This window comes from Rhinatrema bivittatum, chromosome 1 (assembly GCF_901001135.1).
Source record: "Rhinatrema bivittatum chromosome 1, aRhiBiv1.1, whole genome shotgun sequence".
NCBI lineage: Eukaryota > Metazoa > Chordata > Amphibia > Gymnophiona > Rhinatrematidae > Rhinatrema > Rhinatrema bivittatum.
In genome coordinates, this window is record NC_042615.1 from 2,722,365 (window position 1) to 2,749,266 (window position 26,902).

Below are 26,902 nucleotides of genomic sequence, written 5' to 3' on the forward strand. Positions count from 1 at the left end.
TGAAGAAGGTGCGTGAAGACAATGTGATGAACCTTGAGGAACCCCAGTAAGAAGGGGATACCATGCTGGGTATTTGCAGGCTCCCTGAGACCCTGGCTGGGGCTATCACCTTCTCAGTTCCTGGAGCTGTTTCTAATTTTGCATTAGGTAGTGCTTAGGAGATCCCATACCAACAGTTAGTAAATGCCTCGGCTCATCAGGGGTTACCAGACTGCCACAGATTATCTTCAGGTGATTGCAAGCTGAGAGCTCTCGGCCTTCTGTGTCTGGAATAGAATCCTGTTTTGATTACTTGTGATTGGTAAATGCAGAGATACCCATGGGTGCTGCCAAGGATGGCACAGCTGGCTCCATCCTACATTGTAGCATTGTTTCAGGATCAATCCTGGAAATTTAACCCCATCTCTGACCAGAATTAAAGTCTACAGCACCAAGAAAAGCAAAGGTTAAGCCACCACATCTCTCTGCTAAGTAGGGCCCACCATTATGAAGACACATTTTGTGCAGGTCGAGCTCCTTCCTGTATTAGCAGTAATGTTTACATGCACAAAAAGTGCATTCATGCCTGGGTAAAACTGCAATAAAGTGCCTTCAGCCGAATGCATCAGCCTTGCAATTTACGTTTGCTCATTTTCTTAGCAGTATTCTATGAGGTAGTTAAGACTCTGTGGACCCCCAAAAGGAGTTATAGCAAAGGGGCATAGGGTTAATTAGTTTCAATTAAAACCTAGTGACAATGAAAGACCCTAAACTAAAGGCCTGCAATTCAAATGCAAAACAAGATTGCAGGGCAGATTCCATGGACCATCTGGTCTTTTTCTCCCTTCTATTTCTATATATTTATTTATTTATTTCACATTTTTCTATACCGAGCTTCATGGTTGAATACCATATCAGATCGGTTTACATCGAACGAGGGATAGAAACTTGTAACAAAAAAACAGAACAATAAGTTATAATCAGAAAGAGAGCAAGAAAGTTACATTGAACAAGGACTATAAACTTGGAGGCTTTACAGCTTGGAAGTAAATAGAGTAAAAAAGGCCCGAGCAGAGCCGTAACTTAAAACTCAAAAGTCATAATGAGCTCAGTTCGAGCAAGATAGTTTAATTGCGGAGGTATTGGATAAGAGGCATCTCACGGAGAGGCATGGTTCCATGGCTCGTGAGTAAGATGGTAGATTATTGTGTGTCTGAAGGATCCGAGAAGGCTAGTCGGAACAGCCAAGTCTTAAGTTTTTTTTTAAAAGTTAGTAGGCATGGTTCCAACCTGAGTTCTGCGGGAAGGCTATTCCAAATGTTTGGACCTGCTAGAGAAAAGGCTCGGACCCTGGTCGAAACTAGGCGAATGGTTTTGCTTATATCTAAGAGTATCATATCTTATATATCTTATATCTAAGAGTATCAAATATCTAAATATCTAAGAGTATCAAATATCAAGTATCTTATGTATCTTATATCTAAGAGTATCAAAGGATTTACTGAAATCACAATAGGATGGTGGTTCCCAGTCAGGGGTACTTGTGCCATGCCATGGAAAAGGCGTTCTATCAAGAAAAAAACACTATTACTCTCTCTTTACTGCCGCACAACTGTGGATGCGGGATCCAGACTGGCATTCATGGGTCAGCCTGTAAGCCCAAAGGCTGCTACAAATACCTTTTGAAAACCTGGCTAAGGAAGTCTAGCTCAAGCCTGATCTCTAATGAAAGAGTTCCAGAGGGCAGAGACTGAGCCCTACAAAGGTTGTCGTCCAGCAGGCTTGAAATAGTAAACACTGATGGGGAGGAAGAGAAAATGTATGGGATAAGTCAGCTGTTGAAGTAGGATGTATCAGGTCTTTGAGAGCTTGAATGCCAAGACCAGGATTTTTAATAAGGCATGGAGGTGCACTGGGAGCCAATTTAAGGTTCTGAGGAGTGGGGGCATTCAGTAGGGTTCATGCTTCTGCATGAGCTGCAGGTGACAGACAAGTTTCTTGTGCAACCCAATGCAGAGGGAATTGCAATAGTCTAGGCGGAAGACCAGACAGGCATGGACCACTATTGCAAATTGGGCATCCAAATGGCAGATGAAATTTAATGTGGATAAGTGCAAGGTGATGCATATAGGGAAAAATAACCCATGCTATAATTACACAATGTTGGGTTCCATATTATTTATTTATTTAACAGTTTTTTTATACCGACCTTCATAGTAAATAACCATATCGGATCGGTTTACAGTTTAACAGAGGGAGAACTAGAGTAACAATTCAAGTAAACGAAAGATAACAATAGGTAGGAATAAGTCAGAGTTACAATCAACAGGGGAGAGAACTTGGAAGCTTACAACAAGCTGGAAAGAAGAAAGGTCGGTACAAAGTATTGTTACCATAGAGTATACAAGTTAAAAAACTTAAAAACGGTGCTTTAACCTGAAAGTCTCAGTGTCCATTTTTTTATTCCAAAAACAGAGTGCCAGACCGGGTATGAATGGTGTTATTATTATATTAGGTGCTACAACCCAAGAAAGAGATCTAGGTGTCATGGTGGATAACACATTGAAATCATCGGCTCAGTGTGCTGCGGCAGTCAAAAAAGCAAACAGAATGTTGGGAATTATTAGAAAGGGAATGGTGAATAAAACGGAAAATGTTATAATGCCTCTGTATCGCTCCATGGTGAGACTGCACCTTGAATACTGTGTACAATTCTGGTCACCACATCTCAAGAAAGATAATTGCGATGGAGAAGGTACAGAGAAGGGCGACCAAAATAAGGGGAATGGAACAGCTCCCCTATTTATTTATTTATTTATTTTTAATTTTTATATACCGGAATTCCTGTATACAATACAAATCAATCCGGTTTACATTAAACAATAAGTTGCCCTGGTTGGGACAGTCCAGCCTGGGCTTATTACAAGGAACATTGAGAAGTGACCATAATAAATTAACATTTAACATTAAACAGAACGTGTGTTCAACTTTTTTTTACAAAGAACTATAGTAGCGACAACCGGGCTACCAAACATTATACAAGAATACAATTATATATTATATGATTTGTCTATGTTAAGATCAAATTGCGATTAAGAAGGTGTAAAATTAAGAGTCTGTGATGTTAGTGATACGCTGTAATGAAAGGATATGAAAGTCAGGAGGAAGTGCTTAGTTACACTCTGGTGATTGGAAAGCCTGACTGAAGAGCCAGGTTTTTAATCTTTTTTTGAACTCTGGTAGACTGGGTTCGAGGCGTAGGTCTGGTGGGAGAGCATTCCATTGATGTGGTCCCGCAGATGAGAGTGCTCTTTTTCTTAGTGTTGATTTAACTGGGGCTGCGACTAAGGTGCCTTTGTAGGCATTTCTGATGGGTCTGGAGGATAAATGTGGACGAAGAGGAGTTAGTAGTGATATAGGTGCGACATCATGGATTGCTTTATGAATAATGGTTAAGGTTTTATATAGGATTCTCTGTTTGATGGGAAGCCAGTGGAGACTGCTCAAGATGGGGGTGATATGGTCTCTTCTATTCGTGTTAGTTAGGATTCTGGCAGCGGCATTTTGTACCATCTGTAGGGGTCTGATGCTGTTGGAGGGGAGGCCAAGTAGGATTGAGTTGCAGTAATCGAGTTTAGAAAAAATAATGGATTGTAGGACGAGGCGAAAGTCATTGAAGTGAAGGAGTGGTTTTAGCTTTTTTAGGACTTGAAGTTTAAAGAAGCAGTCCTTGGTGGTTGTGTTTATGAATTTTTTTAGGTTAAGTTGGTTGTCAAACCATGCTCCTAGATTCCTGACGTCTGCAGAGAGATTCTTGTTTGAAGATGTGGATTGTGAAAGGCTAGGTGTAGATTGTGCCATGCTAGTAGTGAGGGTGTTTGGGTTATGTGAAATAAGAAGCATCTCTGTTTTGCTGGAGTTTAGAATCAGGTTCAGGTTGGAAAGTAGTTGTTTAATTGGTTGAAGACAGTTCTCCCAGAAGGTGAAGGTTTTTTGGATTGATTCTGTGATGGGGATGAGGATCTGGATGTCATCTGCATAGAGGTAATGAGTAAGCTTTAGTTGTGAAAGCAGATGGCAGAGGGGGAGGAGGTAAATGTTGAAGAGGGTGGGAGAGAGGGATGAACCTTGTGGGACGCCTTGGTCTGATAGAATGGGGTCAGATTCCTTGTTGTTAATTCTGACCTTGTAAAACCTGTTTGATAGGAATGACTTGAACCAACTTGAACCAACTTGAACCAACTTGGGGCTGTGCCTTTTATTCCTATGTTTGATAGTTGGTCTAGGAGTTGTAGGAGTTGAGGAAAGGCTGAAGAGGTTAGGACTTTTCAGCTTGGAGAAGAGACGACTGAGGGGGGATATGATAGAGGTGTTTAAAATCATGAGAGGTCTAGAACGGGTAGATGTGAATCGGTTATTTACTCTTTCGGATAGTAGAAAGACTAGGGGGCACTCCATGAAGTTGGCATGTGGCACATTTAAAACTAATCGTAGAAAGTTCTTTTTCACTCAGCGCACAATTAAACTCTGGAATTTGTTGCCAGAGGATGTGGTTAGTGCAGTTAGTATAGCTGTGTTTAAAAAAGGATTGGATAAGTTCTTGGAGGAGAAGTCTCTTACCTGCTATTAAGTTCACTTAGAGAATAGCCACTGCCATTAGCAACGGTAACATGGAATAGACTTAGTTTTTGGGTACTTGCCAGGTTCTTATGGCCTGGATTGACCACTGTTGGAAACAGGATGCTGGGCTTGATGGACCCTTGGTCTGACCCAGTATGGCATTGTCTTACGTTCTTATGCAAAAACAGGGCCACTGAAGGTGTGGCTGTGGCGTAGCTGGAAAAAGGCAGATTTCATTATCGATAGTATGAGCTTCAGTGGCAAATCTAGAGTCAGGATGAAACCCAGGATGTCGACCTGGTGGGAAAAGGAGAGATCTGTTCCCTCTAAGGTCACTCTCGAGTGGATGTGCCTACTGTTATCTTTTGTTTTTTTCTGACCCACAGAACCTGTTTTTAGAGAGTTCAATTTTAGGGCCTTATTTACTAAGCTTCCCCCCACCCCCAGTCACAGAATGAGGAAAAAGCCCCTTAGTTTGTTATAAAGAACTGGTGGGGAGTGAAACACTGATGTGCATGGACCAAGAGAGAGACCTTGGGGGTGATAAATGTCTGACAATCTGAAGACAGCGAAGCAATGCGACAAGGTGATCGCTAAAGCCAGATGAATGCTGGGTTGCCTAGACAGAGGAATTACCAGCAGGAAAAAGAAGGTGGTGATGCCCTTGTACAGGTCGTTAGTGAGGCCTCACCTGGAGTATTGTGCTCAGTTATTGAGACCATATCTCAAAAGAAAGGATAGAGACAGGATGGAGGTGGTCCAAAGAAAAGTGACCAAAATGGTGCGTAACGGGAGAAGGATTTACATACGTATAAACTGGGAGAGAGAAGGTGCAGGGGAGATATGATACAGACCTTCAGATACCTGAAAAAAGTTTTAATGATGAACAAACTTTGAACCTTTTCCATTGGAAAGGAAACAGCATGACTAGGGATCTTGAAATGAAACTTCGGGGGGGGGGGGGGGGGGGGGGGGGGGGGGAGGGAGGAAACGACGATGACTCAGAACCGACATTAGGAATATTTCTTCACGGGGAGGGTGGCAGATGCTTGGTTCTGGATGAAGTGGTGAAGAGAAAAATAGTCAATGAATTCAAAGGAGCATGGGATAAACCCCTTGGATCTCTAAAAGCTAGAGGATAAAAATGAAGAAGAGGGTGCATGGGAGTAATCTGCACAGAGGCAGTTGCTACCCTAACAGAAGGCATGGGGATTACTACTCTTAATCAACAGCCTTGATGCTTTTGACACAACTGCAATGTTGCTCCCTGCTTTGACAGAAGAGGGGGGGGACGACTGGATATAGACAACCACTAACAATCTGGGTACTGACATAAGGAGAAAAGCACAGGATGGCCAAGTCTCAAAGAAAGAACAATCAAGCAACATTTTCTAAATTAACTATGCTTATCATAAGGCTTGGGGTAACTACACAGAGCACAGTTACTACCATAAAAAGCTTGCTGGGCAGACTGGATGGGCCATCTGGTCCTTTTCTGCCATCATTACTATGTTATGTATGTTAAAAGTAGTAATTTAGGCTGGAGACCGCCTAGTCGGGGTCAGAACCAAGAAGGCAAAGCAACTGGCTATCATCTGAAGACGTGTGATAGAGAATATTGGAATCTCCAAGTAGCTTACCTAGAGAGGTCATGTAGGTGTTAACACGTGTCAGAGGATGGATGGAGCCTTGCAGGATGCCAATCCAAGGAAATAGTCTGGGTGCAATCATGTAGGAAATATTTTAAGCCATGCCAGAACTAGGCCTTTCAGGCCTAGGTTGATCAAGCAGATGAGGAGGATCTCATGGTCTATGGTGTTGAATGCAGCTGAGAGGTCTAGAAGGACCAGGACGACAGATTGACTGCAGGCCATGTTAACTAGTGCAGTTTCAGTACTGTGGTGAAGTCTGAATCCAGACTTGAAAGGGTTCAGGTAGTTAGTGCTTTGTAGGGTCAGTTAGTTGTAGCAGGACTGCTTTTTCAATAATCTTGTTGAGGAAAGATTATTTGGAACAAGTTTACTTTCTTCAATGTACGTTTTACAGCGGCCTACTGCCCGTGATGAGTTGATAGGCTGGAGACAGCCGAGTAATCCAGATCTGGCTTGTTTAATGAGCCAAGAAGGGCAGGGATCTTCTGGTCATGTTGTGGGTATGAGGTTGGAGACTCTGCATCTTTTTCAAGTACTGGAAGAATGCTGTAATGGAGTGAGGGGATGTGGTTTGTTGTTCTTAGTGGGGGAACACACAATTTGGTGGCAGTGACTCATTCTGTTCTGATGTGAAGGATTTTGTCTGCTTCTTTTGCCCACTCCTAGTTACCTGCCTTCTCCTTGTTCCCACATTTTTATGCAGGACTACATCTGCTCTCCTCCAATCCTCCAGAACCTCGCCTGTCACCAGTGACAAACTGAACTGGAGTTATGAAGGGTACTATTCAGCCATCACTTATTTGTGCTTTTTTAGTATTGTGGAGTAACCAGCATCAGGTCATCAACTCATGAACATAAATGACCTCCTCTGTAAATGGATTTACAATTGTTTCAGAATAAACTTCTACCCCATAACTCACCTTAAGCACATTACCTTTAGTCTCATATAGGTAGTGACAAAAAAAAAAAGGGTTTAAGATTTCAGCCATCTGGGTCAGCTCCATGGCTGTACTACATACTGGCGCTGCCATGCAGAAGACCTCAATTCAATCCCCAGGCCTACTCTCTGGGACAGCTAGGGATTTTACAGGCAGTATTTACAGGAATGGAGAAAGGGAATATCAAGCAATGCAATCGTGACACACACTTGCTAGACTCAAGATGCACATCACAGGGTTCTAGAAGGAGCTGCTGTCAAAGACTACCACTGCAATGGTTGGGCTAGATGAGAAAGTATAAAACCCAAATGTTATCACAGAGTTGGAAACCCAAAAGGGGTAGGAGAAGATCACCAGGAAAAGAGAAAGAGAGACACTACATCTATTGGTTTTATCCAGAGCTTTTCATCAAAGCATTTGGTTACATGCGGCATGCTGGCACATGACCACAGACCAACTACCACTTGGTTTTAACATTTAGCAAAGCCAGGAGAAAGAACAAACTCCTAAAAAGTTAGAAATGAAAGCTGAGCGATTCATTTTGAGCTGCTATTGATCAAAGAATGAACATCAAAGGTAATTACACTTTGCGATGACAAGTGGCCTCAGTGGAAGTACACTTCATGTTAACCAGTTAAGGGATTTCTTCAAAATGTAAAAAGGTCCACCAGCAGACAGCAACAAATTCATGTTTCTTTCCACGAGGTTTTACCATTTTTTCATGTAAATTAAAACTTCATACAAAAAAAAAACAAACCCAACCCTGGAAGCCAAAAGAAATGGGTTATGACTGCTGGACTTTATCCTTCAACATCTCTTCTCAAGCCTGAAGCAGCACTAGATAATCATGCACCAAATTTCAGTCATTGGGGCAACCCTGGCTACAGTCATCAACTATTTGAAAAAATTTTAAAATGTTAAAATACATTTAGCAAAACGTTTGTGGAAAATGCTTATACAGACTAAATGAGGAGAAACTACTGCTTACCTGAATTTCCTTTTCTTTAATGAAGACTGGTTAATCTACACCAGTGAGTTTTGCACCTCTACCAGCAGATGGAGACTGAGCAAAGCTAATGTCATGGTATATATACACCTGCACCGTCATCAGCCTCCCAGTATTCTCTGCAAAAACCAACTGTGGACAACTAAACAATACAAATAATATATACAAAATTGTCCCTTAATCAACTAAACAATACAACCATTCAAACACTCAGTTAAACAGGAAAACGTCTGTGTTCAGACAAGGGAGTGTAATATCACTAATCTAGGGACTGCATCTGACCCTTACCAGTAGTCCCCGTAAAGGCAGCCACTCAGGAGGACAATAGCACCACCATCTGGCAGCCAAGGACGGGAAGGAGGATTAACCTGTCTTCATTAAAGAAAAGGAAATCATCTTAGCCTTCAGACAGGTTACCAACACTGGTGGGATGTTACAAAGCTACTCCTGAACAGAGGGGGAAGGCTACCCGCAGTCCGATCAACGCCACACGCACAAAGGCTGCATCCTCCCGGGCCTGCACATCCAGGCAGTGATACCTGGAAAAGGTGTGTAAGAAGATGGCTCATCCATTGTCTTTTCCTGCAATGTGTGAGATTTCTTGAAGATGTACTTCTGCCCATTCCATGAGTTGGGCTATTTCCTGCAACACTTGCCAGCTCTTGGTTCCTCCCTGGTGATTGATGTAACCCACCTTTGTTGCACTGTCCGACATTATTCAGACTGCTTGACCCTGCCAACCGAACGGCATGGGCTTCTAGTCAATTGATGCTCCAGAGAAAGCATCCTCTATATTCCAGTGCCCCTGCACCATCAACTCCCGACAGTAAGCCCTCCCAACCATGGGGGCTTGCATCCGTCATGAGTACTAGCCAGTCCAGTGTTTGTAAGGGTACACCCCTCCTTAGATGATCTATCTGCAACCACCACTGCAGTTAGATGCTGATCTCCACTGGTAACTGAAGCTTTATCGAGTAGTCCTGAGATTGTGGACTCAACATGGAAGCAGTGTGCACTAAAGAGCACACCTATGTGTCCTTGCCCATGGAACCACCTCTAGGGTGGCTGCCATCAACCCGAGCACCTGCGGATAAGACCACACCATCAGGCATATTCTATCAAGTCACACCTGCACCATTGGTTCTTGAATGCGGATCTCTGGCAGAAACACCCTGCCTTGCTTCATGTCGAAACGAATACAGAGATACTCCAGTGTCTAGGATGGCTGCAGATTACCCTTGGCCAAGTTCACCACCCAACCTAGTTCCTGTAGCAAGGAGATTACCTTGCACGAGGCCTGAAGACTCTTTCATGCTCGTGGCCAGAATTAGCCAATTGTCTAAGTACCAAAGGGTAGCACTCGAAACTGACAATGTCACTCCAAAACAGTGAAATGCAGAAAACCATTGATTCAGCCGGAAGGGAATATGCAGATATTAGAGATGTGAATCGGAACCAGAATCGGATCCGATTTCAGTTCCGATTCACATCTCTAGCCAGATATGCCTCTGACAATCCAGAGACAAACTCCTCTAACTGTACGGCCATTATCAGCGAGCGTAAGGCTTCCATGCAGGAACAAGTCACTCACAAAAGCCAGTTAACTCCCTTGAGATCCAGGAACCCTCCTTCTCAGGTACAATGAATAAACAGAATATCAGCCCGTATTTTCTTGTGACATGGACACTGGGATCACAGCCCGCAGGCTGAGGAGTCTTGACTATATACACTCCACAGCCTCTCTCTTCTGCAGAGAGCTGCAGGAAGACATCCCAAGGAATGCTGAGAAACTCCAGAGCATAGCCATCTCTTACTCTAGAATCCACTGGTCTGACGTGATCTTGACTCACCTCTAATAAAAGAATAAAGTTAAGAGACAGACAACCCCCTATCTCCTGTTCCCCAGGGTGGGTTGGCACACGTTCACTGAGAGCACGCACCCCGTCTGGGCTGCCTGGGATGAAGCTCTGAGACCTACCCAAAAGTCAAGCGCTTTGATAAGCCGCTCCTCTGTAGGATTGAAAATATTTGAAACCCCTAGCATGACCTCTTGCATCGAACGAGTGTGGTGCCTGCTTTTAATCCTCTGGTAACCAAGGAACCTGGGACTCACCCCACATTGTCTTTTTCACCTCACTCCCAAAGAGTGATCCTTTAAATGGCAATTTCGTAAGATTAGACTTTGAAATTGTATTGGCCAACTAATTTCTCAGCCATAGCCGAACCTTGCTGCTATCACCAAAGCCACCCCCCCCGGCAGAAGTACAGACCACGTTGCAGCCCGCAACTGTCAAAAAGGAGGCTGCCAGTTACATCACTACTGTGGAATTCAAAATCAGATTCATCGACTTCCTGAGAGAAGCAAGCAAGAACGAGCCATCAGGAAGCAACAAGAGGCTATCTGAAAATTCCTTGCCACCACCTCAATTCTCCTATCCTGTGCATCCCTCAATGCACTCTCCCTCCTATAGGCATAGTCATCCACGTGGTGACTGCACCAGGGCATCCACTTTCAGAAGGCACAACTGCTCTCTTGCCACCGGATCCAGGGATTCCAAGGCTCGTCCCCCTTTAAAATGAACTTCCGGGGTGCCTCATTCAAGATCAATTTATTTAAAAATTTATTTTAAAACTTTTCTATACCGTCATTAAGTTAGGTACCATCATAACTGTTTACAATAAGGCACAAATATTAAAATTGGAACAGATTATGAATTCTATCACTATACATGTGCCAAGATTTTACTGTAACAATAGTAGTTCTAAAAACTCATAACTGGATGTGTTATGTTATGTCCGTTTATTTTGAGCGGGAACAAAAGAGAATCTATGTCATCTTATTCTAGAAATTTAAGATTAAAATAGAATATGTACCCGTGTTGATTTGGGTAGTGTGTTTAGGGTGTGCTGCCAATCTCTTTTCTTTTTCCCAGGGTTCTACTCTCCTTTCTCTTTGTTGTATGCCTTTTTAAATAACCATGTTTTTAAATGTTTTCTGAAGGTTTTGATGTCTCTTTGTAAGTGGATCTCGACGGGCATGGAGTTCCATAGCATAGGACCTGCTAAGGATAGCGCTCTTTCCCTTACTTGGGTTAGTTTGGCTGTTTTGATTGAGGGGATGGACAGTAAAGCTTTATTAGCTGATCTCAGGTTTCTGTTAGGGACGTGTACGTGGAGGGCTGTATTCAACCAATCAGCATTTTCATTATGTATTAGCTTATATTTATTTATTTATTTAAGGGTTTTTATATACCGCAGTACGTAAAGAAATACATCACCGCGGTTTACATTAAACAATAACTTAGCAACAGGCTTTACATTGACATTCTTAATAGGTATTAAATAAACTAACATCCATATAACAGTTTTGACGGAAAACAGGCTGAACAGACTGTGGACCATCCAATAAAGTATAACATACCATTAAACTATTGATGTAACTATTAAACCTTAACAAACCAACACAAAAACTGAATAGTATCTAAAACAATACCAGTTCTGAGAGTAGATACAATTTCTATATTGCACCGAAGACATTTCTGTTATTTAAAGCTAATTTATATCGAGATGGGTAAGGGTGGGCAAGTAAGGTGAAGAAGGAGATTGAGGAGGGAATGAGGTTAAGGTGGGAAACGGAGCCAGGGAGTAAGGGTAGAAAATGGAATGGCATTTCAGATAAATGGATATCATTGAGTGAATGCTAGTTCAAATAACCACGTTTTGAGTCCTTGTTTGAATTTCTTATGGCAGGGTTCCAGACGTAGGTCAGTGGGCATCTTGTTCCATAAGTTGATTCCCGCTATGGAGATAGAACGGTCTCTTGTGGTCACGTGTTTGATGTTTTTTGTTGGGGGGGCTGCCAATTTAGCTTGATGGATATGTCTTATGGGTCTCTTGGAAGTATGGAACACAAACTGCTCCGAGAACCATTGCATCTCTTGGTTATAGATCGACTTATGTATGAGGGAGAGAACTTTAAAGGTAGTTCTAGAAGCTACTGGGAGCCAATGCAAGAACATGAGAGCAGGTGTTATGTGATCATGGAGATGGGTATTGGTGATTAATCGAGCTGCTGCATTCTGTAACATTTGTAAAGGTTGAATTGAGCTTTTAGGGAGACCCAAGAGTATTGCGTTACAGTAGTCAATTTTTGGTAGTATGGTAGCTTGCAATACCGTTCGGAAATCTTGTGGATGTAGAAGTGGTTTAATTCTTTTTAGTGTGTGAAGTTTGAAAAATCCATTTTTTATTGTAGCAGAGATGAATTTCTTTAAAGTGAAATGGTTGTCAATAATGACGCCAAGACTGCGGACTTGCTGTAGAAGGGGAAGAACTGAGATAGAGTGGTGGGATGTGTTGGAGGGGATATTATTGTGTGGCATGATGATGATGAGTTCAGTTTTGGTAGTGTTTATAGCTAAGAAGTTTTCTGTGAGAAGCTTTTTTTATTTCAGCCAGGGCTGATTCCCAGGTTTTCAGAGCATTAGTGAGGGAATCATTAATAGGGATAAGAATCTGTACGTCATCGGCATATATGAAGTGTTGGAGTTTTAGTTTTGCTAGGAGTCGACAGAGAGGTGCTAAGTAAATGTTAAACAGTGTTGATGATAGCGAGGAGCCTTGTGGTACACCTTGTAGCAGATTTCTTGGTTTAGATATTTGGGATCCCAACTTGACACTGTATGTCCTGTCTGTCAGAAAAGATTGGATCCAGTTTAGTGCAGTGCCAGTGATGCCGATTTGAGAGAGGAGGGCTAGAAGGATATTATGATTGACTGTGTCAAATGCCGAAGAAATATCGAGTAGGGCAAGAATGTATGAATGACCAGAATCTAGTGTTTTTAGAGTAGAGTCTGAGAGGGATACTAGCAGCGTTTCAGTACTATGGAACTTACGAAAACCGTATTGTGACGGAAATAATAATCGGTTATCGTCTAGATAGTCCGTGAGTTGTTTGTTTATCACTTTTTCCATGATTTTTGACAAGAATGGGAGGTTCGAGACAGGACGATAATTGGCCGGTTCAGATGGATCCAGGTCTGGTTTTTTGAGAGTCGGCTTTATAATTGCATGCTTAAGTTGCATAGGAAAAATACCAGTCGATATAGATTTGTTGATGATGTTGGAGATGGGAGGGGCAATCCTCGTGGGGATGGAGAGGAGTGTTTTAGTAGGCATAATATCTATAGGGTGCAATGCAGGTTTTATCTTTTTTAGAATGGTTTCAATTTCAGAAGTGGTTGTGATTTCAAAATTAGTGAGTGATGGTGAGGTAATAATGGTGCCTCTGGGTAGAAGGGATCCCGGTGGAGCATGTGCAGTAAAGCGTGCCATGATATTAGAGACCTTTTCATAAAAATAGGCAGCTAGCTTCTCACATTTGTTTTTATCGTCATTTTCTGGATTGCTGTTTGAAGGTGGGGTAATAATATTAGCAACATATTGGAATAAGGCATGCGGGTTAAACTGATACTGATGAATTTTTGTTGTGTAGTAATTTTTCTTAGCTTCATCTGTTTTATGATATTTATGGAGAAGGGATTTAAATTTCTGTAGATGTGTTTGGTCTTGATTTCTACGCCATTTCTTTTCCAGTTTACGTAGATCGTGTTTCATCATTCTAAGGTCTGAGTTGTACCATGGTTTTTTATCTTTTTTATCTGTGCAGATTTCTTTCGTTAGTAGTGGACAGAGTCGATCAGAAATGCTGCTGGTGAGTTTATGCCAAGAGGTGCACGCAGTATTGGCATCAGAGAGGTCTAATTTATGGATATCTTCTGTAATGGCTTCAATAATATCGTCTATTTGGCATTTTTTTCTGTATTCAATGGTTCTTTTCTTAGCGTGTGTTGCTTGGGGGTTGCAGTTAATGGAGCAGTGCGTGTCTACTCGGTAGTGGTCTGACCATGGTATAGGTGTGCATTGAGGTTGGTCAGGTTGTATGAGAGAGTTAGTAAATATCACATCCAGAGTATGTCCAGCCTTGTGTGTTGTACCTGATACAATTTGTTTAAATCCTATAGCGTTAAGGGTCGCAAGTGTGGCATCACATGCCGGTGTGAGGGGGGATCGGTCAAAATGGAGATTAAGATCTCCGAGTATGATGGCTGGCATATTGATGTCAATGTGTTTTGTAATGTATTCCGTAAGTGTTGATGGATTCTTTTCTAGTATACCAGGGGGTGCATAAATTAAACAAATTTGTAGGCTTTTGGATTTAAAGAGACCAATTTCTATCTTATGAGGTGGGGTGGTGTTTTGTAGGGAGAGGTTGAATTTCTTTTTAGCTGCCAGTAGGAGTCCCCCTCCTTTCTTTTTAGGTCTCGGTATAGAGAACAAGTCATATACATCTGATGGAAGCTGGTTAATTACTGCGACATCAGTGCTCTTGATCCAGGTCTCCGTGATAGCGCATATGTCCGGTGATTCGTCGTTGAGTATGTCGTCTAAAAGATTAATCTTTTTTAGTAGTGATTGTGTGTTTAGTAGTAGTATGGAAAACGTCATTAAACCTATAATTTGCGTGATGGGTGACGTCATTATTGGTATTAGTGTTTTGCAATAAGAATTGAAATTCCTTGTCATCCTTATATTGGTGGTGAAGTTTGAGTATTTAAGCACTGGAATGTGGGAGTGTGTCATGATAAAATTGTTGGTCAAAAGAGAGTTCAACTACTGTTGCGTGGGCGGTGAAGCGCGGTTTGGCTGTGTTTAATAATGGAGTTGTTTGATTGTTGAGATTTGGGTGCTTGATGTCTGAGGTTGTTGGAGTAGATGTCTGGGTTGCAGTCAGAGGTTGTTGTTTTGCTGTTGCTTGAATGTAGAGTGCTGAGAGGTTGTTGTTTTGCTGTTGCTTGAATGTAGAGCGCTGAGAGGTCGTAGTTTTGAGGCTGCCTGCAAGCAGCGTGGTTGTTGTTTGTGGATGCTTGGAAGCTTAGTTGTGAGAGGTAGAAGTTTGCAGTTGTTTGAGAGTTGTTTGAGAGGTAGTAGTTTGAGGTTGATTGTATGTAGAGTGTAGCATGGTCGTTGTCTGTGGTTGTTTAATCTCTGAGTGCTGTCCGATATTCAGTATGCTGGTAAGACTCTGAGACAGAGCACACGAAGGGGCACATTGTACACATATTGTACAAAGGGTTTTATACTGTATTCTTTGCTCAATGGGTAGCCAGTGTAATTCCATTAGGGTTTCAGTGATGTGGTCTCTTACTTTTACCAGTCAGAATTCTGGCGGCCGTGTTCTGCATTATTTGGAGTGGTCTAATCATTGTGTATGGTAAACCAAGTAGGAGGGCATTACAGTAATCCGTGCTTGCGAAAATAAGAGCTTGTAACACTGAGCGGAAGTTACTTGTTGTCAGTAGAGGTTTTAGTCTTCTGAGGGTCATGAGTTTAGCGTACCCTTCCCTTACTTTTAATGATATGTGTTTTAGGTTCAATTCTGTGTCAATTATTACTCCGAGGTTTCTCACTTTCTCAATTAGTTTAATTTTTTGGTTGTTTTTGAGTGTGATAGGGTTTTGGATGATTTCAATGTTTTTGCGTTCCAAGAGTAGGAATTCTGTTTTCTCTACGTTAATCACTAGTTCCATCTGGTTTAGTAATTATTTGATGATATCCAGATACATATTAGCTATGTTCAGGGTCTTTTCGATTGTATCGTCAATGGGTAAGTTTATTTGGATATCATCAGCGTAAATGTAGTGTGAGATGCTTAGACCAGCTAGAAGGTGACAAAGTGGTAGTAGGTACATGTTGAATAGGGTGGCCGATAAAGCTGATCTTGAATAGCATCCATAATGAAATTAAAAATGGGATTTTTCTTTTGCTCAGACATGGAATCAGTGTCTGGCACCCCCAGCATCGTCAATGTCTGGGAAATCAGAACCGGTAACTCATCTCTATGAAAAACACACAACATTGCTCTATATGGCTCCAACCCCAGAGGAATTTCCCCATCCTCCAGGGAGAAAGGATCACCATCATCTGTGCCATTTGGGTCCCTATCAGGGTGACTCGCAGCAGATCTATACTTACTCTGACGCTTACCCGCAGCACCAGGCGTGCAGAGATCCGCAGCAAACTATCCTGAACGTTTAGGTTTAGCCAGGGCCGCTGACTACAGCCCTTGAAAAATGTCCACCCAAGAAAAGGCAGAAGGATCCATACCAAAGCCAGAGGCGTCAGTCCTGTGTTCACCGAGCTGCCTTCCCCTGTTGAAGAACCAGTTAGGGGAGCCCCAAAACCAAGCAAAACTTCTGGCAGGTCTCCCTCCGGTCCCATTCCTACATCATCCTGGGAAGGGCCAAACTCAGCAAAATCAATCGGAGACTACACTCCCTGAGCCTCCAAGCCGTGCTATCACAAGTTAGAGGGGATGCCAGGCTGTGATGCCTGAATATGGCAAGCAGCACAAAGGGTAAGGCACTTAGGTTTCTCTGCTACCAGCACCATGGGATAAACACCCGCTAGCAGTACTCTCCCAAAGTGTTTGACAATTGTGCGCCCAGCTGCATAAGCTCAAAAAACAAGTGCACACTACAAATGCCCAAAATATAGGCGCCCATGCATGGTCCAGGTAAACAGCCACGTAAAAGCCCACCCAGGCACGCAAGTGCGAACAGACGTCAGACACTGTTTTGCAGCAGACTTGTGCGTAGAAATATATGCAAACACTGCCTTAGCCTTCCACACGGTGTCTAAGTGAAGTCTGAGAGCAGGGCCTAGCCAAAAAGGTTGCTCAACCCACCAAGCTGCCATGACTCCAAGCTCCCCCAGAGACAGAACAGATGTCAGATCGATACACCAAGCTCAGAAACTTTAAAAATTAACTCCCCTTCTTTTTTTATATTATTTACTCTTTACCTGAGCTCAGCCCATCCCAGCCGAGTACAGAGTCAGTCTCTGGCTGTGGGGGAGAGGGCAAAGGCCTTCACTACAAGCTCGGCTTTCTGCACTCACTAGCCTCAGCTGTTTATCTCTCTACAGTTAAGTCCACACCAGAAAACGAGCTACTGGACTGAGGCTCTCTACCGAAGGAGGGATCCACAGATACCACCTCAGGAAAATTTGTCTGAGGGAGGGACCATAAGGTATCACCACAGGAGAGCAGGGTGAATTAATTTCCTTAAGAACATAAGAAATTGCCATGCTGGGTCAGACCAAGGGTCCATCAAGCCCAGCATCCTGTTTCCAACAGAGGCCAAAACCAGGCCACAAGAACCTGGCAATTACCCAAACACTAAGAAGATCCCATGCTACTGATGCAATTAATAGCAGTGGCTATTCCCTAAGTAAACTTGATTAATAGCCATTAATGGACTTCTCCTCCAAGAACTTATCCAAACCTTTTTTGAACCCAGCTACACTAACTGCACCAACCACATCCTCTGGCAACAAATTCCAGAGCTTTATTGTGCTTTGAGTGAAAAATAATTTTCTCCGATTAGTCTTAAATGTGCCCCATGCTAACTTCATGGAGTGCCCCCTAGTCCTTCTATTATTTGAAAGTGTAAATAACAGAGTCACATCTACCCGTTCTAGACCTCTCATGATTTTAAACACCTCTATCATATCCCCCCTCAGCCGTCTCTTCTCCAAGCTGAACAGCCCTAAACCTCTTTAGCCTTTCCTCATAGGGAACCTGTTCCATCCCCCTTATCATTTTGGTTGCCCTTCTCTGTACCTTCTCCATCACAATTATATCTTTTTTGAGATGCGGTGACCAGAATTGTACACAGTATTCAAGGTGCGGTCTCACTATGGAGCGATACAGAGGCATGACGAAATGTTCCGTTTTATTTTTAAGCAATTCCCAGTAGGGAGATGCACGCCCACCATCTGCTGGAGGCAGAGAATACTGGCGGGCTGATGTCAGTGCAGGGGTATAAGCTGCCGTGACGTCTTTGCTCCGTCTCCATCTGCTGGAAGAGGTGCATAACCACTGGTGTGGATTAACCTGTCTGAATGCTAAAAAAATAAGTATTTATGGTAACCCGATACCCCCACTGACAATTCAGCGTTCTTCAAAAAGCCAGAAATTCAGTTCTGGAATATGAATTCATCATAACAGGACAGGAAGATGAACTGCAAATTAGGGCCCTACTTACCAGGCACTTTCCCCATGGAACACAAGATGGGAGAAAATCTTTAGTAAATAGGCCCCTAAATAGCTCATTCCATGGATGCGGAGCTGAAAATTATTTATTTTATAGTGCTGGAGTGACCTAGTGGTTGCAGCAGCAGCAGTCAGAGAACCAGGGAAGCCAGGGTTTTCCCCAGACACTCCTTGGGACCTTGGGCAAGTCACTTCACCATCCATTGCCTCAGGTACAAACTTAAGGCCGGATTTACTAACATTTCTCCTCCACCCCCATCATAGACCCAGAATGGGAAAAAAGCCCAAATAAATCAGGCTCTTAGACTGTAAGCCCTCTGGGGCATGGAAATACCTACTGTTCTTGAATGAAACTCACCTTGAGCTCAGGTTTGGAAATATGAGTAATTAAATCTTTAATCCAAATGCATTAGGTTTCATTGAAAGTAGAGCATGTGAGCTAATGTAAACAAGGAAAAACCGTGCAGAAAGCCTACAAGTAGGCTTTTTCAGTTTTACCAGTGTTTATTATAACCAACAAAAAACAGGAGAAAAATCACTGGGGGAGGGTGAGGAAGGAGTCATTTTTCCCCCACTGATTTTATACCATTTGGTTGTTATACTAAACACAAATTCTCAGGGAAAATTAAAAAATAAAATAAAAATTACCTTACTTCCATGATTATGACACAATGCATCTTTTACCCAAAGATTTAGCTTACTTCAACTTCTAGAAGGGGAAAAAAAATTTGCAAGCTAACACTTATACAAAAAATACTTTAGAATCTCTGCCCAATATTTAAATGTAGCACTTCCAGGCAAAATAATGTAGTGCTTTATAGTAGCAGTACTAGCTAAATTGTTCAGTATATCAGCATTGCTTTACCTGGACTTTATTGATTTCTTTTGGTCTTTTTCTGTCTCCTTTCCCATCGGGATGTTTCACTTACTCCAGGGTCGATGCAATAAGGTTTAGTGCATAGGTTTACATTGGGTTGGATGCGTGTTTTGGACGCGCTAGATTAGCATCCAATGCAATAAGAAGATTGACGCATCTAGAACACGTGCCCAGAGAAACGCATAGCTACCGACATGTGATGAGCACTATTACCCTCCCCCCCATGCAGAAATGTGCTTGGCGCCCAATGCACACTTAACACGAAAAATTTAACTCCAGCCCCAACAGTGGTGTAAATAAAGTCAATCCTCGAGTCAAGGGCTCATGAGAAAAAAAAGAGGAGTTAAGCAAAAATATAGAAAAGTTTTCCCAAAAGGAGACCAAAAGGCCCCAAGTGAGCTCACCAACTGCAATGCTGCAGCGCTGCGGAAAGCGAGACTGACGAGGGATCCCAGTGGACGTGCGGTATAGAGCATGCGGGGCAGACCCAGTGTAGCAAGTCCCAGAAACTTTGACATGATTTCTGATGTTGTCACCCATATGTGACGACTGCCATCCCGCTTGCCCTCTCAGAACGTCCGTATTGGCTTCATATAAAAAAATTAAATAAAATTCTTCAGGATGCACAAGGGGTGCTTAGCTCTGGAAATCTTCAGCCATAAGAAGCGGGATAGAAATGGGCGTTCGAATTGACTGCCTGTGGCAATTGTGAGCTTCCGCTGCATTTCAGCTCTAGGCATGCACTATTCTCCTCTAGCACTTTTTTTTTTTTTTTTTAACACGCAGCCCCTCATTTAAGGGCTGCATCAGGTGCCCAGGGGATGTGGCTGCGCGCGCGCGCATTAGGAAAACAGGCGCCGAATACGAGCACCCATTTTTAACGCACATCTTATTGCGTCAGGCCCTCCAGTTTAGTAACTTTTTTGGAATTTTAAAAAAACCAAAAAACGCATGTACTTTCTATTATAGTGAGCACCATTTTTTAGAAATTACCTTCCCCAATCGTGACCTGAAGTTGTTTCCACAATATTTAAGCTTTATATGCTTCACTGATGCTGGACTAGGAAACCGATATATGCACCTTAGTCTACAGACATTTTAATGGAGGCAATAAATAGAATCTCTCTTCATACATGGAGAAGTAATTGCTTGGACCCTTGTTATGAGGTTTGCTTCATATGTTTGTATGTAAGTTATTTTATGTATGTTCATGTGCTCCCCACCTCAAACTTTGCATGGTGCGGGCCAGAAATATTTTTAAATAAAAAATCAGAATGGATAAGGTAAAAAAAAAAAATGCATTATTGCATACAGAACGTGTTAAAACAGGCAGCTTGGCCATTTAAAAAAAAAAAAAAAAAGGTGGTACACAACTTTTGATCTACAATAAAAATGAATATACAAACAATGCAGATCCAGGAAGAGGTCTGACTGGATGTAAGAGCCAGAAAGGAGAATGAACTGTACACAAAAAAATTCTCAACACAAAGCACAAAAGTCTTAGAGCAGGAGAAGAAATCACATCTGGGGCTATTGAGAGCAATCCTTAAATGCCCCTTATTTTTCTTTTTACCTCATTAAAGATGTAATCTTCCTTTTAAGCCTATCCTATCTGGCACTGGGGTTTTTTTTAGCTGTTTGATACAGTTTTGCTTAGCTCATCTTCAATTAAAAGTTGATTCTTGTGTGATGCCCTCAGGATGAGGGGGCCATAGTGGACTTCATGTGACAAAGGCTGCCACACGTCTCCAGTTTTAAATACAGAAGCAGCAGACAAGACCGTCTCCCAGCAATATATATATCTATATATATATATATAGATATATATACACACACACACATCATGTGGGGGGTGCACCTATGAATTTCCAAGTTAAAAATGTTTATTCCTATATTCTTTTGACAGTAAAGGCACACGTTTGGTTACACACACTTTGGGGCTGATGCAATAGCACTGCTTAACACACAACTGGACGCGTAGTTTGGATGTGCATCCATAACCCCCAATGCAATATGGGAATTAGCACATCCAAAACATGCATCCAAACCACTGTGTAGCTAATAGCACTTATGTAAGTTCCATGTAGAAGAGGCTATTAACATATCCACGACGCCAAAAATTCCCCACACGGACATTGCACCCTGCCCTGGGCGTAAAGTTATGCCACGCTCAAGGGCTCATTGATAAAAACAAAATGAAAAAAATCCCGCTTTCTGTGATTCCTCCTATTAGTATCCTCATGATACTAAATAGAAGGAACCACAGAAAGCATATTCCGGTCCAGGCCGTGTATCTTATGCATATATATTGTAATGGGAAAACAGAGCATCCGTTTTCCCAATCTGCACTGACAGCCACCTCTCCTGTGCACCCGATGCAGAGATGGTGCTAGGGACGCACAATTTTTCCTTGTACCTCCTTTTCAGCACGACTCCTCATTTAAATATTGCTTCGCACACCAGGAGAGGCGGCTGGGCATGGGCCTGTTTTTCAAACATTTTCTACAAGCAAATATTGGACCGGCCCCTTTGGACACCTGATGCAATAAACTCCAGAGCGCTACCGCCTCACATTTCTTCCTTTGCACACGCTGGGTTTTTTTTTTTTTTTTTTACAATCAGGCGCACAGGGGAAGTGGCTGTGCAAACGTTGGAAAAAATGCACCTCAGAGCATCGGTCCCAGAGTCATCCTCACCTTAGCCAAGTGTAAAAAATCCTAAATTGCATCTTGCCAAGGTTATGCTCCCCTCCACTTGTTCTTTTCTCATTGGGCCCTTGTTAGATGCATTTTCAAGTGTTGGACAAAGGTTTGTCCAATTTCAGTTTAAGGGTTTGCGTTTGAGTCACTTTTGTCTTTAATGATTTTCGTTATAGCAGAGATCACCTTTAAAAAGAGATAAAATATCTGAGATAAACTTATCTTCAAGTGCACAACCGTGCCTTAGCAAACGAACAAGTTATTCCTGGCATATAAACTCTCTCTACCTTTTGTGTCTGCGAAGCGTGCAGGTCTGTGCCGATGCTAGAGAAACTGGATCCTCTGCAGGTGGCGAGTCCTTTTCTTAGGCCAGCATAAAAATTGCCACATAGGCTCTCGTTTCACGTGACCGACATTATTTATAATTTTTTATGCTGGTCCAAAACTATTTATCACCACCTGCAAAAGCTTCTGAAGTTCACCCTGACAGCTAGGAAAGCAGATAAAGTCTTTAACACCACCAAAAGCATAAAATTAGGAAATCTTGCAAACATAACCAAGGCAAAAAAAAAAAGATCACGTGGATAAGATACCTCAACCTGGGTTAGGAGCACGAGCTCCACAGCCCACTTATGTACTAGGAAGCAGCGTTAGGCCAGCCAGCAGGGCCGCTCACCTGCACGGCGCTGTTCAGGAAGCAGCTGTTCTGGCCCGGTTCGTTCAGCAAGCCTTTGGTGGGCGCCAGTGACAGCACGCTGCCGGGCTGATAGCCCTTCCCCAGGTTACCGCCGGGCTTCCGGAACAGCTTCACCCAAGCCATGGCGAAGCGGCGGCGGGTCACAGGCCCGGAGATCCTCGGCTGAAAGGCGGCGGCGGCGGCTGCTGCATCGCGCTCGCGTCCTCCTTCTCCTCCGCCCGGACCGCCCCACGCGCCGAGCTCGGGTCACCAGGGGAACAGGTGGGCTCGCGCCCCCAACGATCGACAGGGGGGGGGAAGCAGGCGGGCTCGCGCCCCGGCCGGTCACCAGGGAAACAGGTGGGCTCGACAAAGGAACAGGTGAGTGCGCGCCCAGAACGGTCAACAGGGGGAGCAAGCGTCCTCGCGGCCCGTGCGCAGACGTCAGGTGGGCTCGCGCCCCGTCCAGTCAACGGAAGGACAGGTGGGCTCGCGCTTCCCGCTCTGACAAGAGGAATAGAAGGGCACGCGGGCCGTCCTCCCAGTACTCCGGTTCGCTTACATGGACTCTTCGCAACGAGCAGGCAGCCGGCGACACCCACTTCGTAGGGCGCCTCTCCCTCCCGTACATGCGCTCTGAGAGCGGAGATGTTATCTTCAGCAAAGTCTCTCACCTGCTGACTGACGTCCAGGCGCCAGAGGGGTTGGTCCGAGGCAGGAAATCGCCGCCCCCTCCGCGAAACGAGAACCAATCAGCTGCGAGCATTCGCAGCGTGCAGGCGGGTCTCCACGTGTCAGATTGCAGCCTTCCCCCTCCCCCTCAGCGGCTTCAGCACGTGCGGGCGCCCAGAGGCGGAAGTAGCTGAGGGTAAACAGCCGCAAGTGCCCCTCTTGCCCCCGGCTGCCCGACTTGTCTTGATGCTTCCAGCTGCATGCGCTGACGCCTTCTTCCAGAGCCGGACTTCCTTTCCTTCTTTCAGCTGATGTAGCATTTCACTGGTTCCAAGGTATGCATGCTTTAATGAGGTGTAGGGCTGGTGTTAGGCTGCGGGAAACGAAGGGAGTGCAACAGCCCCACTGCGGTCATCCCGGCCCCACCAGGCCTAAGAAAGCGCTGCAGTCATCAAGAAGAGGAGGATAGGGGCGGACTGGACGGCGAACTTCGGCGTTTCCTGCCATTCCCTGTGTTACTGTGGGAGTTTGCAGGAGAGCGTTAAGAAAGGACGGTACTTACTTCCCTAGCCAGCGGGAACAGCTGAAAGCCGGGGGGAGACGGGACACAAGCTCCGCCCACATTCCCACTGCCAAGTTTTTACTTTACATTTGCTGTTAGTTATTCTATCTTACATAAATTCTTTGCATTAGTCAGATAGTATAATTATTCATTCCCAGACCAATTGAAAATGTGATGCTAGAAAACCAGACATGTTTGTAAAGGAGAAAATGACAAAAACAACATTACTAATAGAAATGTCAGTACTAAGTGACTATTTGTCATCACAGATCACCCCCTAACATACACACACTCAACCCTAAATTCAGGTGTCAGCTAATCTATACATAGTTGCCTTTCTGAATGCATAATTTGTAATGTCATATATAGTGTCTCCTGTATGTACTAGTTAAAGATAATGTATACTATTGTATATAATACTTTTTGGAGTGTATAATTTATATAAGGTTATCCACAGTGTATAAGGTTATACCCAGTCCCTTACTGAGTGTATAATTTCAATGCTACTTATTATGTTCTTCTGTTGTTTTCCATCAGGTACTGTTCCTTTTCTCCTCTTCCTGTTTTTCCCTCTCTTCTCTCACCCCTTCTCTCTTCCTATCTGCCCCCTCTCCCCCCACCCTGGTTTTTTGTATTTTCCTCCTTCAGTTATATTGTAAACTGGCATGCTGTACCCACGAATGTCGATATATAAAAGCTAATAAATAAGTAAGTAATAGAAACACACATTTCCTCCAATACCAGGCACTTTGTGAAATAATACCAAATCCTGGGGTGGGGAGTAACTCTGCACATAGGTAGCAAACCTGCCCAAACTACAACTTCACTAATTCACAACACTCCAAAAGCAACAACTCTACCTGTGATTTGGCAGCACTGCAAATATTACACCGTCCTCTAGAATATCAGTACACCTCCTGTACGGAAAACACAATGAACAAGACTGCTTCAGATCTCAACACAGAAACTACTTGCTAGCAGAATACCTCACCTTAGTTATACATGCAAAATGACCCTCAGCAAATACAAAATAAATCATCACAAATTAAAAAAAGAAATATGCAGACAAAACCAAGAACAATAACCTCAAAAAGCCAGACTACATGCAGTGGAGCACTAGAAAAAGACATGCATTTCCTCCTAAACTAAGGAGAGCTCAGTCATTCTTGTTGTGGGGAGTGAAGACTGTTTTGTAACATAACACCCCTCACAGGAAAAATGACAAAGTCTCTGCAGCACCCATACACTATGGTATTATATTGGGGCCGTCTTGTGAGGTGGGTAGGAGGGAGAGAGAGCAACAGGAGAGCAGTGGGAGTAGGGAGACAGAATGGCAAGGAGGGGGATAGGACAAGGGGTGAGAGCAAGAGGGGTGATGAGATGGAGGAGGACTCGGGGGGGGGGGGGGGGGGGGAGTGAAATACCTAAAGTATTTAGCAGCTGGGGTGGATACTTCCTTGGAATTCCCAATTTTTACATTTATACACAGAAAATTATACTATTATGTCTGCAAGTAGAGTTTTAAATAGTACGCAAAGTACTGTCATAAACAAATTGGAAATAAGAAAAATGCAGGACAATAATTCAATGAACAGATATTACTGAACATGTACCTAAAATATTGTACAAAAGACTTTTAATACTATATAGGCCCCTTCTTCAGATGTCAGATCAGAGACATTCACATCTAAAGATGGGACCTACATTGTCTCAATAGCTAACACACAGTATTTTTGGATAGTACTTACCTAGCTCCACTAAAAGTTATCACAGTCTGCCAAGCATACCGTTTACCACAAGAGACAAATCTGCCATATCAAAATAACACTAGCTCCCAATCCTCAAACAGCAACTGCCCTACCCACGAAAGAGCAGCATTGCAAATATTAAACAGGCCTTACAAGACCAATATACTTCCTGTTGAAAACAGAAATATAGACCCCGCTACACAGAAACTATACACTATTAGAATCCTTTATCTTAATCGCACGTACAGAACACAGACCAACAAACATGAAAATCAAGAAAAATAAAACATCAATCATAGTAAAATCATACTAATAAAAATAATTATTTCAAAACAACTAATGAAGAGAACATCCAATAATTAAAATCTCATGAAAATGTTTATAAATTTCCCAAAACACAAATATAATATTTCAAAACAGTAGACATATCAAATAACATCCAGTAATGAAACTAACAAGGATTTAAAAATCTGCCGCTCTCCTTATCTGGAATTTTTTATTATTTCCATTCACCCTGATATTGTCAAGGATTGGGAGAAGGGGGTCACACAAACTTTATCCTCTCTCTCTCACACACCACCACTTTTTCGCACACAGATTCTCATACATATCCTTTCCCTCTCAAATACATATACAGCAGGCTCTGTCTCACACACAGACCCACGCTTTCTGGTTCTCATACACACACACACGTGCAAACACACACACTTGCTCTCATACACATGCACATAGGCTCTCTGGTTCTCATACACCTATCCCCAGCAGTCTTATTTATCAGCCCCCTCCCTCTAGCATGCTTGGTCCCAAGCCCTCTCCTCTCCCCTCTCAGACCCCCACTCCCCAGTAGTCTTGATCCCCAGTCCCTAGCAGTCTTGTTCCCCCTCCCATACCTTCTCACCCACAATCCCCTAACTCACTGCAGGTGGCCAGTGCATCATTGCCTCTCCACTGGCACTGCCACCACCCCTTCGCTCACCCTCCATGCTTTAAACATTCAGAGGATCAAGGCCTTGCTGCACGGGCTGCTTCTTCCTCCACAGCTGTAGGCACCCGATGACGTCCTTCAGCATCCGGGAGGGAAGAAGCAGCCCGTGCAGCAAGGTCGTGATCCTTTGATTCTTCAGGCACAGGGAGGGTGAGGGAGGGAATCGCAGCAGCACCACGGGGATGAGCAGTGGAAAGGGAATAATGCACCCTTCCACAGCCACCAATGAGGCTTCTCCCATTGTCAGTAAAAAAAAACTGGTGAAGCCATGGTACCTGGACGCCCCCATTCCGACGTTTTCTCAAGTTGTTTGGCTTCACGTCTATGGAACTCATTGCTGAAAGGTTTCTAGTCTATCAAAGACATCTTTGTGT

The 26,902-nt window shown here is 43.3% G+C and overlaps 1 protein-coding gene across 2 annotated transcripts in view; it reads right to left on the minus strand.

Moving 5' to 3' along the window:
- USP53 (ubiquitin specific peptidase 53) overlaps positions 1-23,721 on the minus strand; it is a 213,866-nt gene extending 190,145 nt beyond the window's left edge. The window contains exon 1 of one of the 2 annotated variants that reach the window (XM_029607059.1): positions 23,124-23,721. In XM_029607059.1, coding sequence (XP_029462919.1) covers positions 23,124-23,192 — 69 coding nt within the window. In that variant the 5' untranslated portion in view covers positions 23,193-23,721. Of the gene's footprint in view, positions 1-22,561 lie in introns of both variants that reach the window. The other variant, XM_029606209.1, reaches the window with a different exon arrangement.
- Positions 23,722-26,902: the final 3,181 nt, after the last annotated feature.